We start from the raw sequence: 16,638 nt of genomic DNA on the forward strand, positions 1-16,638 counted from the left end.
GGAGTGCGCACATACGGCTATTCTGTGTTGAGCAGTTAATAAAGAAATAGGTATTGCTTAATTTAATATAGGCTTAATTTAGAGTTATTAATGTAACTTTAGTTGTTCTACAAACTAGGGATGCACCGATATGACATTTTTGGACGATACCGATAACCAATATTTTCCTTGTCAAAAAACCTGATAATGATACCCAATATAAAAATGTTTTGCGGCCTTTTAGGCCTTCTAGTACAGATAAATAGTTGAAACACACACACACACACACACACACACACACACACACACACACGCACACACGCACACATACACACATACACGCACACACACACTGACCAAAAAGTTATTTTGTTGACATTTACGTATGTCCCCATTACCAGTAAAACATAATTAAAACCTATTTCTTTCACTTACTTGCTGTGCTGTTTGATTGTTCATTTGTTCAGTCGTTTTATTCTCAACCAGGATTCCATCATACATGTCAAGCAGTGAAGTTTCAGCTCTGTCTGTCCGTGGCCTCTCTTCCCTCGGTACGCATGGTTGTTGTTCCTAGCATCAAGCATGGTGGCGACACAGTAAAGAGGCTCACAGAGAATGCCACCGAATCGCTTGTTCACAGCGTCTAGTAGAGTACTTTTAAGTTAACCCCATGGTCTGTGTCGGCAGTTTTGTTGAGCAGGTGTTTCAATGCCATGACAGAGGGTATCACGTCTGCTGCAGACGCAGTTGATGAGATTATTTCTCAAGTCAGTTGTTCGAAATGGAGCTAGGAGTGTGTTCATGTCTCCAGGATTCAAACATGTTCTCAAATGCCATTGAAATGGCAGCAGCGGTATGAGAACCAGCACATTCTTAAGCGTGCAATACAGCTTTCCTCAGTACAAAATCGACCCACTGTGTTGTCAGACTCAGTATGCTCATGGGGCTGACATCACAGGTCCATATGTCAGTCGTGAAGCTAATAGCAATGACGCCCATAGCAAGTAGCTCATGGATGTGCATTTCAACAATACTGTGTAACTCCAGTAGGGCAACATCTGAAAAATAATGCCTACTTGTTAGTGTGTACCAGGGCTCAAGGTGCTCGAACAGTCGGCGAAAGCCAACATCATCCACGACAGAGAACGGTTGATTGTCAAGGGCCATACATTCCATTATCTTTGTGATAATGGATTTTGCCTTTGAGTTGTCTCGCTGAAATTTTCTTACTCTTTCAAATGACAGCTCGACTTGTTGACTGCTCGATCCACACAGCTGTGTTGTACGTGTAGCGCTATATTTTTCCTGGCGTCATTAATCATCTACCTATGCTATATAGGTATGTACGTCAGCTTGACATCGGTTTTGCACATCGGCGTTAAATGCCGATGTTGGCATTTTTAGCTAATATCTTCCGATTCCGACATGCTTACCGATATATCGTGCATCCCTACTACAAATGTTGGTCTATGTGTTTTGATTTTTAATACATTGAAAGACTGCATTATGCGACTCTAATGATGATTTGAAAAATGTTTCTTGAAAGGAAGGAGCACTGCTTTGTTTTTCATGCAGGCTGAACACTCTACATCAGTCACTCATTCACAATTTGACAAGCTCTTGATAATGCCTAAAATTTCACAGCGGCATCCCCTTGTGTGGCCATAACGCACCCTAAAAAAATCCATGCCTTTTGCGGCCAGTGGCCGTTGTGCCCTTCTCCGAGTGCTAAGCACTCAGAATCACCTCTCACATGGCTCTCCGTCATGTGATTGGGTCTTTCTCACAGGCTACAAGTGAAGATACGCCGATACGCCGACAATGCAACTGCGTGCATCCTTATCCAATTCCAAGGTACATATTGACGATATTGGAAGAACTGTCATTTACCTTTCGTCATCCAAGAAGATGAGTAGACATAACGAACAGCAAAAGCACTAGCCTATGTCAATCTACTATCCCCCATAGTACAAAAGCCTACCTATTCTATTCTGTGCGAGAAATAAATATTCCAAACATAGTCTGGGACAGTTGTGGGATGCGCTAGATTTTTTACGCAATGTGGCTGACGCAACAGATGAGAACGTTTAGCTTAAAATGTTGACCAACTATTAGGCTATTTCTTCACATTATAAGTGCAGCAATGCACACCTGGTAGTAGGCTATCAGCACGAATGTTCCATTAGCAGAAAACACCATTATCAAAAAAATGACGCACTGCTTATGGATCTACACCCATTGTAAAGCGGATTAATGTGCTTAAGTTTAAGAAGTTATTTGGCTACTTTAGTTGTGATACAAACCATATCAAAACATATTGGCGTATGGGCTAGGCTACATGAGGGGTGCAACTATGATTAGAAAAAGTCGCAAAAAAAGGCATTGTTTCTTATGCTGGGCATCAATCACAAGTGATAATATATAATTCCCAAGTGATAGGCTGATATTGTCACCCATCAGACTATTCTTGATTTAATCTTGTCTTTACATATCCAAAATAATAAGTGTGAAATTTGTTTTGATTTAGAATGGACCATTATGATGCACCTGTCTCAAAACAAGGGCAGTGGGAAAAAATACATGTCATCTATGCACTTAAATAGAGGATGGAGAACGTTTTTCACGTGGTTCCTTTTCATGTCAGCCAGGTAGGCTATACTCCTGTTGTAAATATAATCAATTTGCTTAATATTAGGAAAGTTGAGAAATACATATAATATGACTAGCCTATAGAAAGCTGATGGGATCCTCCTGTTTTTAGTAAAGGCCATCACTCTGTTTTCTCACGCAACTGCATAGCCTATAGAAATGTTGCGCAACATGAGCTCATGGGCTCTCATGAAGTGTTTGATTAGATTTCCGATTACATTTGCATTGATGTCAGAGTGATTAGAGGGACAATAGAGTGCTGATTGCCAGGCAGTTAGAAAGTTTGGTAGGCTACTAATGACCAGCATCAGAGCTTGGAGAAGCCTAATTACCGTGACTAAATGGTCATAACTGGTGACTGCCGGTTTGGCGGTAATACAGTCACCGCAACATCCCTAATCTTGACAACATAGATACTGTATAAAGCTAGCTCATCCTAGCCTGGGTGCCAGTCTGTTCCTGCTCTTTTGTTAATTCCACAAGGAATACTGCATTGTTGAGGAAGAGCTTGCAAGTAAGCATTTCACTGTACTGTTTACACCTGCTGTATCCTGTGCATGTGGCAAATACATTTTGATTTGATTTAAAGACAGCACAGTGGAAAACTGTGCCATCTTCTTTGATTTAGCTTGAGAAGTCAGTGTTTGAATTGTCTTGTGTGTGTGTGCGTTCGTGCAAACGCGTGTGCGTGTGTCTCGATGGTGATGCTTCTGCTGCTACTCTTTTATTGATAGCTGGGTCCGTCAATATCTCGCTCATCACAAATTCCCCCTCAACATGATATAGGGCCATAAGGGAGTCCAGCGAACTCTAGGGCAAGGCTAAGCCGGTGAGAGACTTCAGTGGATGTTTCTGATTCTAATCTTCCTAGGATTTGGGGGTTGGACTGTGTAAGATATTTACCCCATCTAATGATAAAATGGAATCCATCCCTGTACAGCCCACTGACAGAGCCAAGGATTTCTGTACTCAACTCAAAGGTCCTCGCCTTTGGGCGCATGGTTGAAAAGGATTTGCATTCCCAACAATACGTAAAACCCACAAAGCTACTGACATGTGGTAGCCTACTAAACCATGGCAGTACTTCAGGTCTCAAAAAAAGGTGAGGTCACTGAACAAGCATGGCTAGCTCTCACTAGCTAGTTAACATCTGCAATACTACACTGAGGTGTCAAGTCAGTCTTTTTAATCTAGCTCTCTAGAGCAGCTTAGAGCAGCTGAGTAAAAGGTATTTTTGAATGATCCTCCTAGCTGTTCCCTATCTATCTGCAATAAAAACTTGTCCTATGTTGGTATTGCTAGATTTTTTCTCTCTCACTATCTTACCTCCAGTCTCAAAGGTAACAACTCTGGGGAAATGGATGGTAATGAGAAGGTTGGATAGCATCGGTTACTTACTCAGTTTGAGATGGGGGAGGCGAGGCCTGCCCTGACTCAGTCGAGTTCTGTTACTACATTTTTATTATACACTCTTAGAAAAAAAGGTGCCATCTAGAACCTAAAATGGTTCTTTGGCTGTCCCCATAGGAGAACCCTTTGAAGAACTATTTTTGTTTCCAAGTAGAACCTTTTTGGTTCCAGGTAGAATGATTTTGGGTTCAATATAGAACAATTCCCAAAGAGGATTCTACATGGAACCCAAAAGGGTTCTCCTATGGAGACAGTCGAGGAACCCTTTTGGAACCTTTTTTTCTAAGAGTGTAGGCTGTTTAGTCTAGGAGGACACACAAGCACACAGATACACCCACCCACACAGACTCCTTGAGAAACATGTTGCAGCCTGAGGCGTGTTCTTACTGTTAATGATTTCCCATGTCAGAAGTTAAAAATGGCAGCAGGACTACAATGAATGAATACATTTGAATGAATGCATTTTGCTGTAACATCACTGAAGACTAACTGCCTCTGAGGACCACTAAAGATGACGACATCTCGACAAATGGACCATACCTTGACAGCTGAGAAGAGAGAAGTATTAATAAGAATTCACAGACAGGTTTTGGCTGTTTTGCACAAATAAAATAGGTAGGTTTGGCAAATGGAAGTACCCATAATGGAAAATAATTCCATTAATAATCACAAATTGTTATGTTTTCTTGTAACCCAATGCATCTATCTAGTTGTTGTTTAAGCCTAAACCCATACAAGTAGAGTACAGCACCTGTAAGACTACGTTAAACGTGACATTATACCTCGTGGTTCTAGTTGGCTGTATGGTGAGTTCGCCATTGTCAGGCATCAGCAGCTTGAAGAAAGAGATCTATTTATTAATTACAAAATTCTGAAACACCTGAATACATCCATGGGGACTGTCAAAGGGATGCAGTAGTGACTGCTCCACAGTATCAGACGTGTAAAAGCAAGGGAAATATTGAATGGCTTATCAATAATATATGGCTGGCACAACCAATCTCCATCGATTCTTTACCAACGTAGCAACAACAACAAACATTGACCAGGTAACCTCATTGAGGTTAGAGTGCCTCTTTCCAAATGGATAGCTGTGCAACTGCTGTAACCTAAAGTTTGACATTTGTGTTGTTCATCTCTATACAATCGGTGTGTCCATTAACTTATGCCTTACTTATCCATACATTTGTCCATTTCCCAAAACTCACCAGAAGCGACGGCACTCCGCAGACCACTGCATAGAGTATGGCAGGAGGAACAGCGCTGGACGCCTCTGGTCCAAGGTAGGGCTTCGTGTATGCATTGTCATAGCAGAAAAACCCTTGGACGTGCACGTTGAAAGTGTCGGTGTACTCAAAGTAGTAAGCCAACATGACAGTCCCTGCCATGATCACCAGCTGGAAGTAAAGCATGATCACAGAGGTGAAGCGAACCGAGCCCCACGAAAACGACGGGCATTAGAAAAGCCCGGTTGAATGGAACCCCCCAGTCGCCCGGTTTTTAGGCTACTGCTGTAACCCGGGCAGTGCTCCGTCTCGCTCCGCGTTCCTTCCACATCTATCTCTCGTTACTACAAGGGAAGATAATCCATAAAACATTGTGTTGAGTGAACAGGCGAGCTTTCAGTCATGACACCACTCAATAGCTCCGCGCAAAAGTGAGGGGAGGGGGGTAGAAAATGCACGCGTGGAATGGAATGGACTCAATGGCGCGAGAGATATGCGTGGTGTGCAGCCCTCCTCCCGCCTCGAGCGATGATGAGGGACAGCGCGCGCCAACCATGAGACAATATTGCGTTTTTTGTAGTCCCAAACACTTGTTAACGTTAATGTGTGAGCTAAATACTAGGCTATGGGTCAAAAACACAGTTCTCGAAAAAAAAAACCATGTTGTTTGACATCAGTTTGATGTTTTATGCATATCAAAAAAGTATACAGGTCAGTAGCAGCCAAATCCTCACCAATGACTCATGCTCTTCAGGTGTTAATAGGTTAATAGGCTATGATATGCTCTAATCTACAAGTGTGTGTGTGTGTGTGTGTGTGTGTGTGTGTGTGTGTGTGTGTGTGTGTGTGTGAATGTGTGTTTGTTAGTGTTTTGCTAGACCAAAGGTCCTGATGTTGATGATCTACTATACTGTGCATTTCAGGCGGTGAGGTCTTTGACTTAGATAAATCATGCTGTCAGCCAAAATAAATCAAATGGAGAATGTCCTTCACACACACACACACACACACCTGGACATCTGGAGTCGAGCAAACCGGGAACATTCCCAGGACATTAGCTGCTAGCATTCCCATTAAGTTCTAATTATCATTTTATCTAACATTAGGATGATAGCATGATAAAATGTTTTTTTTATTTTCAGATAATACAAAAAATTCTTGAAATGTTCTCCTAAAATTCACTAAAATGTTGTGCACAACATCTTTAACAACCACCACAGAACATTCCCCTGAGGTTCTTATTAGGTTTCCAGGTAATGTAATAACAACATGTGTTCTGGGAATGTTCTTGCAACATCATGCGAATCAGCACAACTGGACAGTTTTTGTGTAATTAGACATTTTGGGGCAACCTAATGAATGTTCTGGGAATGTTGACAGAACCACTTTTGGTTTGCTATCTAACCTCAAGCTCAAGCACTTGATTACTAGCTAGATAACTACAGATATCTTGAAAAGAGAACCATTTCAGAAAATAATGGTAAGACTAAATGTGACTGTAGTTACTCCTTCCCGAATAGCATACTTCCTTCCTTTACATCCATGGACAGAAAATCATTAGAGACAGAGCTCAGTGGGGAGATAATATGAAAATCATTGTAATAGTGCTCAATGAATGCAAATCCTACACTAATAAGATGCCTGTAGAATAATAAGGCAACGTTTGCCCAGTGTGATCTGACGCATAATTTGTCGAGTGGTTGAAAAACAAGTTTTAATGACTACAACCTAAGTGTATGTAAACTTCCGACTTCAACTGTGTATCCATTCTTGTGTTTATGTCTGTCTTCTTCTTCTTTTTCAGCAGCAGCAGCATTTCTGTTGCCACTGTTATTGCCACTGTCCTCCTCACTGTCCTCATAAATCCTGTTGATGTCATCATATTTAACAGTGTTATCCTTGTAACCACTGATGTAGAGAGGGTTTCTGATGGTGATCTGATGAGAGTTTGGTTCCTAATAGTCCAACCTAAAATGTGCCAAATGTGCTGTGACTGTCACAATCCCTCTTTCTAAAAGTTGTGGCTCAGCTAAACAAGGTGGGTGCTCCATAATTTATTCAGCAACCTCATGATTATTTCAAAGGAAACCAAGTATTGTTCCAGTGGCAACCCTGAATTTCTTTAATCTTTTGGTGTATTGCATAATAAACATGGCACCCTTTCTAAGTAAAAGGGAGCCGATTGGAAGTATCCTACAGTAGCCACATATTTTTGTAGATTATGAATATCAGATTATGGATTACGAAAATCAGATGTTGATACTGTTATGTCGTTCCCCTCATCATCGAGATCAAAAGGTTCTTGTGATGATAGTACAGCACAGAAACATTGTACAGTGAATATGGAATGTGTTTACTGTGAATTAATTGAATGTATATGAGGAATGAAATACTGTATGCTACAGTAACATTAAGACTGATAAGGTGTCTTGTTTTCCTAGTATTTACTACTGTCGTATTCACCAAGAAAAGCTGACACTACTCAAATTCAGATCACCTTGACAATCAGGTAGATTTAATAGAAGGGCGATCTAAGACATATTCAGTAACACTTTATATTGTAGAAATGGTTAACTAAGAACATTTCCCTCTTGATAACATTAATTAATTGTGATTTGTTTTAGTTCCCTCATTTTAACAATATTGTGGCATGTCCGTGCACCCTCTAGTGGAATATGACGAACAGGAAAATATTTGTCTCCTAGTATTAACAACCTGATGACCTCGTTGTCACTGAATGACACACTAGATGAACTGCTGTTTTTTCATATCCAGTCAAACAAGTCCTATTTCATAACATCAAATCAATGTCACCTTTTCAGTAAAGATCCACTGCCATACACCTGAATATCTTTACTAAATTAATCTTTCTCAGGTCGGCAATAGACAAAAAAATACATACAATCCCCCTAGACCTTTTGCAATGAGACAGGGTAACCTAAATCTGAATATAAGATGGTGAGACTTGCCATCCCAATCAGGCATGTGGAGTTGAGACAGAGAGTAGCCTACAAATGGATTTGTCACAGTCCCTAAAATAACGCAGGGTAGCTCAGTCAGCGAGCGAAACTAAACAGTCATCTTGGTTCAGTTACTGTATTTGTCCTCTATGGACACTCTTGGTGTGATAATAATTTATTTTGCTTTGTTTTTTTGCGGTTGCTTAGTGACTAATGTTTAGGTGGTGGCCCAGACAGGACTGGATTGGAGACAATTTAGGGACAGAGAACTGTGAATAATTGCTTTGACAAAACTATCTAATAAGAAGAAGAGACAGCAAACACATTCTCCTCCTTTCTCTTCCTAAAGGTCTCATCCTACTAAATTATGAATAATTTAACTAGGAAGCCTTTACATAAAAATGAGGTTGTGTTAATATGAAGGCAAACACTTCTGATTAGCAGCTATGGGACTGGTTTAAGGTTTAGCCTGGTCTTTATCTAGAGGAAACATTGTTTCCGACAGTCTTATTCTTCATCTTCACATAGACCTAGAGTTAGCTAGACCCAAGGGAACTACACAATCCCGTCGTCTACCCTTCTGTGTGGTTAGACTTGCAGTGTAGACACCGACTGAGAAGATCGCAGTGGTGAAATTGGATTTTCAGACACTTCCCTACTACTAATTATGTTCTCTTTTTCAGGGGTTATCAAACTTTACCAACTTAGTGATACTCCTGTGGTCACCTTGTTGTCACAATGCAAAAGGTCAGATGTTAAATCAACAAGGTGTAACCGCAACAATCTGCGATTCAGAACGACTGAGGCGGACGACGGCAGAATCACAACTCCAAAGTTCACTACTACAGGACAGTGTACTGTACAGCGACCTTATCAGGAGCAGCCACTTCCCACTGGAGAATCACGAAGGCCTAACCAAAACATAAGAAGCCCAAAATCCTGTAAGGGGAAGGCTGTCCTATGCGAACTCACATTTTCTTGCCTGTGCAGCCATATTGACTTTTTCAATCCAAACTTTAGAACTGTAAATAATAGGGAATAAATTGGAACCGAAGGAAAATAGACATCTCCATTGTTTAAAAAAAATCCCAGCCATAACTTCCAAATATTGGGGTCCTAGTCCCCTTGGTTGAGATTCACTGCTACACAATGTTGCATCATAACAATTATGAGAGTGGTTAGGTGCAACTTTTACCTACTCATCAGTTTGTTCCAACATGATCCCCTGTGTGTGAAATGTACCAGGTCACCATATTGGAAGCTGGTCCAGGACGGGATGTACCCCTTGAGCATTTCTTGTTGTGGACAACCGTTTGACGCTGTTACACAATCATTAATAATAATTAGCTTTTTCCCCCATGTGAATACATTCATTAAGATATAAAGTGGGAACATACTGTAGATACATTCAACATAATTCATGAGTTGAATCAAAACCTATGTTTAAACCGTTTCTCATTCTTTGAGTCTTCACAGATTTGGCAAAAATCGTGTGACTTAAAACACTAACTTTCTTTCCTTACATGTATGATACTGTTGTTTGTTGTTAAATCATATACTTAGCATTTAACAATTGAATTACACACTGACCTTGATCCTGTGAACCTCTTGTGTGAAAACCAGTGGCGATTTTAACATGTAAATCTTGGTGGGGCAAATAAAACAAAATGTGGGCTGCATGCCAGCAAAGCCACACAACACAACACTAAACAATACATTAATTACATTCTATTGGTGACAAACGGTGCCCACAAACTGTTAGGGCCTACATAAATCTGTCCCAACAGCAGAGTCCCAACAGCAGTCCAAACACTTGGCTTTCAGCGGAGCCTTGTCTGGCAGAAAAACAGTTAATTTAGCCAAATTTATTGCCTTTAAAAAAAACATTGCTGATATGGCAGACTTGCTTAACCAAATGTGGTTTCTACCGACAATTGAGATGTACAAACTACGGCATAAGGGGACGACAGGCGGATAAGAGGCAATCCGTAATTTCGATTAAGCCATTAATGACCGAGCGACAACGGACATAGTCAATATAACTATTTGTTCAGCAAATTTGAAATGTAAACCAACAGAATTCAGAACATCTGCCATTCTTACAGTGTACTACTATCAATAGCACTGTCAAAGCTGTACAAAAAAAGTTTGCAAACAAGCACACACCGGGACACGAACGATGTGTTTACAATACCGCGTTGGTAAAAATAGACCAAAATATTAAGGTGAGGCACGTGGGCTACTAAGAGCTTACTACACAACATACACTTAGTATTACTTTCTTAGCAACAGTATACATATCTCTCTGGCATCCTACATAATTTATGAAGCATCATAAGACATATTTTGACAACATTGTTATGATGTGCTTGAACAGGAAAGTGGCGCGGCGGTCCTTTTTGAGCAAATTTGTCATCAAAAAGAAAGATGCCGGATTTATAATTGCGAGTTGAATGACCACTCAAAACATATTTCCCAGTTTGAGCTGTTTATTCCAGACTTCCCAGTTGCAATGCTTGCAGTTAGCCACTGTCACTGATTAATTACAAAGCACTCAGTTGAATTTGCGATATCCAAACTGTTGTGTAATGTGTAATGTTTATGTCCAATGGCCGATGAGCACTGATATGTTTTATCTATACTTATCTATACTTTCTCCTCATTATTTCTCTTCATATGACAAGGATTAAAAAGGATTTGCCAGTAGACTTGATTCATGATGATGACTACTAGCTAAGATTGTGAAAGTAAGATATTGACATGATCGGTCCAGTCAAAGCTACTGTACATATAGCGTGATTTGACGTCATTTCTGTGGCCAATGACCTTGAGCCTTCTTGGAAGGGAACTTGTTATGTAACTCTACGGCAGCACCAAAAGGGCTCACATTTCTTATGTCTACCCTTACTAAAGGCGGGTGACGTAGTGTCCCCAAAGGTGACTTAACACTGAGCCGATCACGGTGCAATGCTGAGCCAATCATGGTGCAATGCTCCTATTTTCTGCTGGCCTGTCCAACCACCACAGAAAGCACTGAGCTAGGGTGAAACACCTGCATTTTGGAACTGCCTGTTTGTATGCGACTTTATTAACTGAATGATATATATAAATTTTTTACATTGTTTGCATACTGATTTTAATATTTAATGCCAAAAAATATATATATATACACTACCGTTCAAAAGTTTGGGGAAACTTCGACGTTTCCTTGTTTTTTAAAGACCTGCCTACGGAAAACCATGCAGTGCTTGTGGAACTAATAATCACTTTGTGTGTCTCAGAAGCAAAAGAAGGGTGAGTGAGGGCAAGATTCACTGTTGATGATGTCACTCAATGTTCAGAGCAGAACAGTGAAAGGGACATTTACATGCATGAATCCATTGGGGCTATACACTTAAGAGGGAAGAAATGGTTTGTGACACTACAATTACACAACAAGCAACAACAATGTCAACTGGATTCCAGTGCTACATGCAACGTAATGAGCTACAAAGACAAAATCAATCTGGCACCTGACACACAACTATTGCCCAGCGATACTAAACTAAAGCTCTACTCAGGAGAGATAATGAGGTCTATGGGCACCTTTGAGAGGTCTATCTGTTATTCAGGGACGCAAACACAAGCTGGAGTTTGAGATTGTGAAAACCAGCCAACATCCTCTCCTCTCAGGCTCTACATGTGAACGCCTGGGACTGATGCAGTTCACTGTACCAAAGGACCTGCACATTGTAGAGCATGTCCAGCATGGACCCCTGTCCAAAGAACAGCTACTCAGCAGATATGACGATGTATTCAACATGCCCGTTGAATCAGTGCCTGGGGAGGTACACTTTGAATTGGATGAGAGCATCACTCCAGTCCAGTGTGCTCCTCGCAATGTGCCCATTGCAATGAAAGTGGCTGTGAAGGCCCAGCTGGACAAGTAGGAGACAGATGGCCACATGACATCTGTGACTGAACCAACTGACTGGATCAGCAATATGGTCATAGTAAAAAAAACAGAGAAGCTGAGGGTCTGCATCGACCCAAAGCATCTGAACTAAGCACTGAAACGATCCCACTACATCATGCCGACACTAGAGGATATCCTATACGATCTTCCCAAGACCAAGATGCATTCCTTCAATGCAAGCTGGATGAAGAAAACAGCTTCATGACTACCTTCTGGACCCGCTAGGGTCAGAAACGCCGGCTCAAGCTCCCATTTGGTGTCTCAGTGGCACCTGAGGTATACCAACACAAGCAGCACGAGTTACTGGTTGGGCTCAAGGGCATTGAACCCATCGCCGATGATGTCCTGATCGTAGGCTGTGGTGACACAGACGAAGAAGCAGAATGCGACCACGGTGTGAAGCTCCTGGCACTGATGGAGCGCTGCCGATCGGTTAAGCTTCGTCTTGGCCTGAAGAAGCTGCAGTTCAAGGTGAAAGACGTCCACTTCCATGGCCACATTCTCTCGGCAAAAGGCCTGAAGCCGGATCCAGACAAGGTCAGAGCGATCCTCGACATGCCAAACCCTGATGCAAAAGGAGTACAGCATCTCATCGGTTTTGCAAACTATCTTGCAAAGTTCATGCCACACCTATCAGCAGTCTGTGAGCCTCTGAACCGGTTGCTGGACAAAGACACACCATGGCACCGGCTACCCAAGCATGAGGCCGCAGTGCAGGAGTTTAAATCTCTGGCTTCATCCATGCCAGTGTTGCGCTACTATGACGTCACGAAGCCTGTCACAATCCAGAGTGACTCCAGCCAAAGGGGAATTGGATGTTGCCTTACGCAGGAAGGCCAGCCCGTTGCCTTTGCCTCAAGAGCGCTCACCTCCACCGAACAAAACTGCTCAAATTGAGAAAGAGTGCCTAAGCATCGTATTCTCCTGCCAGCGCTTCCATCACTACTTATATAGTCGAGAGCTGGTCACCGCTGAAACTGACCACAAACCACTCATTGTCACATTCAGTAAACCTCTCCTCAACAAGCCCTAGAGGCTTCAAAGCATGCTCCTGACTCTGCAAAACTACAGCCTGAAGGTAATTTACAAGCCAGAACCAGAGATGTACATCAGTGACACACTGAGCAGGGCAACAGCACAATGTACAGGCAGAGGCACTGCCTATCAGCGGCATGCCATCTGTTTGCTACAGCAGGAACAACAAGATGTTCAACAGATCAATCAGGCAGACTACTTAAACACACAGATCACCGCCTAGCCCAGATCAGGCAACACACTGACAAGGGCGAACACCTACAGTCACTGAAGTCCATGGCTCTTGCAGGTTGGCCATACCTGAAAGAGGAGACACCTTTCACAGTGAGAGAATACTGGACCTTTTGAGATGAGATCAGCGTGCAAAATGGCGTCTTGTTCAGAGGTCAGAAGGTCATTATTCCCAAATCACGTTGGAGTCACGTTGGAGGTGACGCATGCTACCGCCAGGCTCGTGAAACATTATACTGGCCAAACATGGAAGCAGAAATTAAAGACTTTGTCAGCAGCTGTAGCACATGCAACGAGTACGCTCATGAACAGCAAAAGGAAACCATGATGTCACACGAACTGCCCACAAGAGCTTGGCAACTCGTCAGCATGGACTTATTCAGCCACAGACATAAGGACTATCTTCTCATTGTTGATCACTACTCTGACTTTTGGGAAATTGAACTGCTCCCTGACTTGTCTGCAGAGACGGTCATGGATGCAAGGCGCAGTTTGCAAGGCAAGGTCAGCCTGACAAGGTCATCACGAACAATGGCCCACAATTCCCTGCACAGTTCAAGCATTTCGCCTCCGAATGGGAGTTTGACCACTTGACCTCCTCTCCAAGACACCCAAAAGCAAATGGCAAGGCAGAGTCAGCTGTCAAGATTGCAAAAAACCTGTTAAACAGGGCCTTGCGTGACAGCAACGACCCATGGAAAGCGATCTTACAGTGGAACTGTAAGAGGAACACACCCACCGAAAACATGGACAGCAGCCCAGCACAATGCCTTCTGTCCAGTTGTCTGAAAACTACCATCCCCGTAGCTAACAAACTACTTGAGCCCTGCTTCATGGTTGGTGTCATGGACAAACTGCGTCACAGAAACCAGCTTCCACGACCGGACTGCTCGAGACCTACCAGAGCTGGAGGTGGGTGAAACGATAAGGATGAAACCGCTGCCGCGAGACCACACAGGACTTTGGAGGCTGGGCACGTGCCTACAGAGAGTTGCACCATGTTCTTACCTGGTGGATGTTGGTGGCTCCCTCCATCGTCGCAATAAGGTGGATCTGCGCGTAGCAGAGCAGACAAACCAGAACACACCATACACTCACCTAGATGAGCTGGATCACAGTCCAGGCCTAAGGGTAAGGGATGCAGAATTGAGACATGAGCCAACTGAAGGTGAGGCTTCTACCCCACCAAGTTCTCCAGCTCGTGGCCTTAATCCTACCCCTGTCAGAGCCAATACTTACTCACGGGTGGGTCTGCTGTGCAAGCCACTGGACAGGCTTACTCTGTAAGCAAGAGACTGCGTTAAATTCTTATGGCTGAGGGCAGTATTGAGTAGCTTGGATGAATAAGGTGCCCAGAGGTGCCCAGAGTAAACTTCCTGCTACTCAGTCCCAGTTGCTAATATATGCATATTATTAGTATATTTGGATATAACTCATATGTCAGGCAAAAACCTGAGAAAAAATCCAACCAGGAAGTGGGAAATCTGTTGGTCGTTTTTCAACTCATTCCCTATTGAAGATAGAGTGGGATATTGGTCATGTTGCACTTCCTAAGGCTTCCACTAGATGTCAACAGTCTTTAGAACCTTGTTTGATGCTTCTACTGTGAAGTGGGGGCGAATGAGAGGGGAATGAGTCAGAGGTCTGCCAGAATGCCTTGAACACGTGACGCTCGTTCACGTGAGAGCGAGCTCTGTTCCATCGCAATTCTACAGACAAAGAAATTCTCCGGGTTGGAACATTGTTGAAGATGTATGTTAAAAACATCCTAAAGATTGATTCTATACTTCGTTTGACATGTTTCTACGGACTTTAATGGAACTTTTGGACTTTTCGTCTGCTTGTGCGTCATGAAGTTGGATTACTGGGCTGAATGCGCTAACAACAAGGAGGAATTTGGACATAAATTATGGACTTTATCGAACAAAACAAACATTTATTGTGGAACTGGGATTCCTGGGAGTGCATTCTGATCAAATCAAATCAAATCAAATGTATTTATATAGCCCTTCTTACATCAGCTGATATCTCAAAGTGCTGTACAGAAACCCAGCCTAAAACCCCAAACAGCAAGCAATGCAGGTGTAGAAGCACGGTGGCTAGGAAAAACTCCCTAGAAAGGCCAATACCTAGGAAGAAACCTAGAGAGGAACCAGGCTATGTGGGGTGGCCAGTCCTCTTCTGGCTGTGCCGGGTGGAGATTATAACAGAACATGGCCAAGATGTTCAAATGTTCATAAATGACCAGCATGGTCGAATAATAATAAGGCAGAACAGTTGAAACTGGAGCAGCAGCACAGTCAGGTGGAAGTTGAAACTGGAGCAGCAGCATGGCCAGGTGGACTGGGGACAGCAAGGAGTCATCATGTCAGGTAGTCCTGGGGCATGGTCCTAGGGCTCAGGTCAGTTGAAACTGGAACAGCAGCATGGCCAGGTGGACTGGGGACAGCAAGGAGTCATCATGTCAGGTAGTCCTGGGGCATGGTCCTAGGGCTCAGGTCCTCCGAGAGAGAGAAAGAAAGAGAGAAGGAGTGAATTAGAGAACGCACACTTAGATTCACACAGGACACCGAATAGGACAGGAGAAGTACTCCAGATATAACAAACTGACCCCAGCCCCCCGACACATAAACTACTGCAGCATAAATACTGGAGGCTGAGACAGGAGGGGTCAGGAGACACTGTGGCCCCATCCGAGGACACCCCCGGACAGGGCCAAACAGGAAGGATATAACCCCACCCACTTTGCCAAAGCACAGCCCCCACACCACTAGAGGGATATCTTCACCTACCTTTGATGAAGATCATCAAAGGTAAGTGAACATTTATAATGCTATTTCTGACTTCTGTTGACTGCACAATTTGGCGGATATATGTTTGGCTTGTTTGGTATCTGAGCACCGTACTCAGATTATTGCATGGTTTGCTTTTTCCGTAAAGTTTTTTTGAAATCTGACACAGCGGTTGCATTAAGGAGAAGTGTATCTAAAGTTCCATGTATAACACTTGTATTTTCATCAACATTTATAATGAGTATTTCTGTAAATTGATGTGGCTCTCTGCAAAATCACTGGATGTTTTTGGAACTACTGAACATAACTACTGACAACTGAAGTAAAAAGAAAATGTAATGCTTTTTCAATTGTTATGACTTGACTGTTAAGAACTTAATGTTATGACGTTATGTTTGCAC

At 42.6% G+C, this 16,638-nt stretch overlaps 1 protein-coding gene across 1 annotated transcript in view; it reads right to left on the reverse strand.

Moving 5' to 3' along the window:
• plppr5a (phospholipid phosphatase related 5a) overlaps nt 1-5,766 on the reverse strand; it is a 42,540-nt gene extending 36,774 nt beyond the window's left edge. Inside the window, exon 1 of the mRNA XM_020462508.2 lies at nt 5,247-5,766. Within this exon, the coding sequence (XP_020318097.1) occupies nt 5,247-5,450 (204 nt within the window). The 5' untranslated portion in view covers nt 5,451-5,766. The remainder of the gene's footprint in view (nt 1-5,246) is intronic.
• Nucleotides 5,767-16,638: the final 10,872 nt, after the last annotated feature.

Source organism: Oncorhynchus kisutch, linkage group LG27 (assembly GCF_002021735.2).
Source record: "Oncorhynchus kisutch isolate 150728-3 linkage group LG27, Okis_V2, whole genome shotgun sequence".
NCBI classification, from domain to species: Eukaryota; Metazoa; Chordata; class Actinopteri; order Salmoniformes; family Salmonidae; genus Oncorhynchus; species Oncorhynchus kisutch.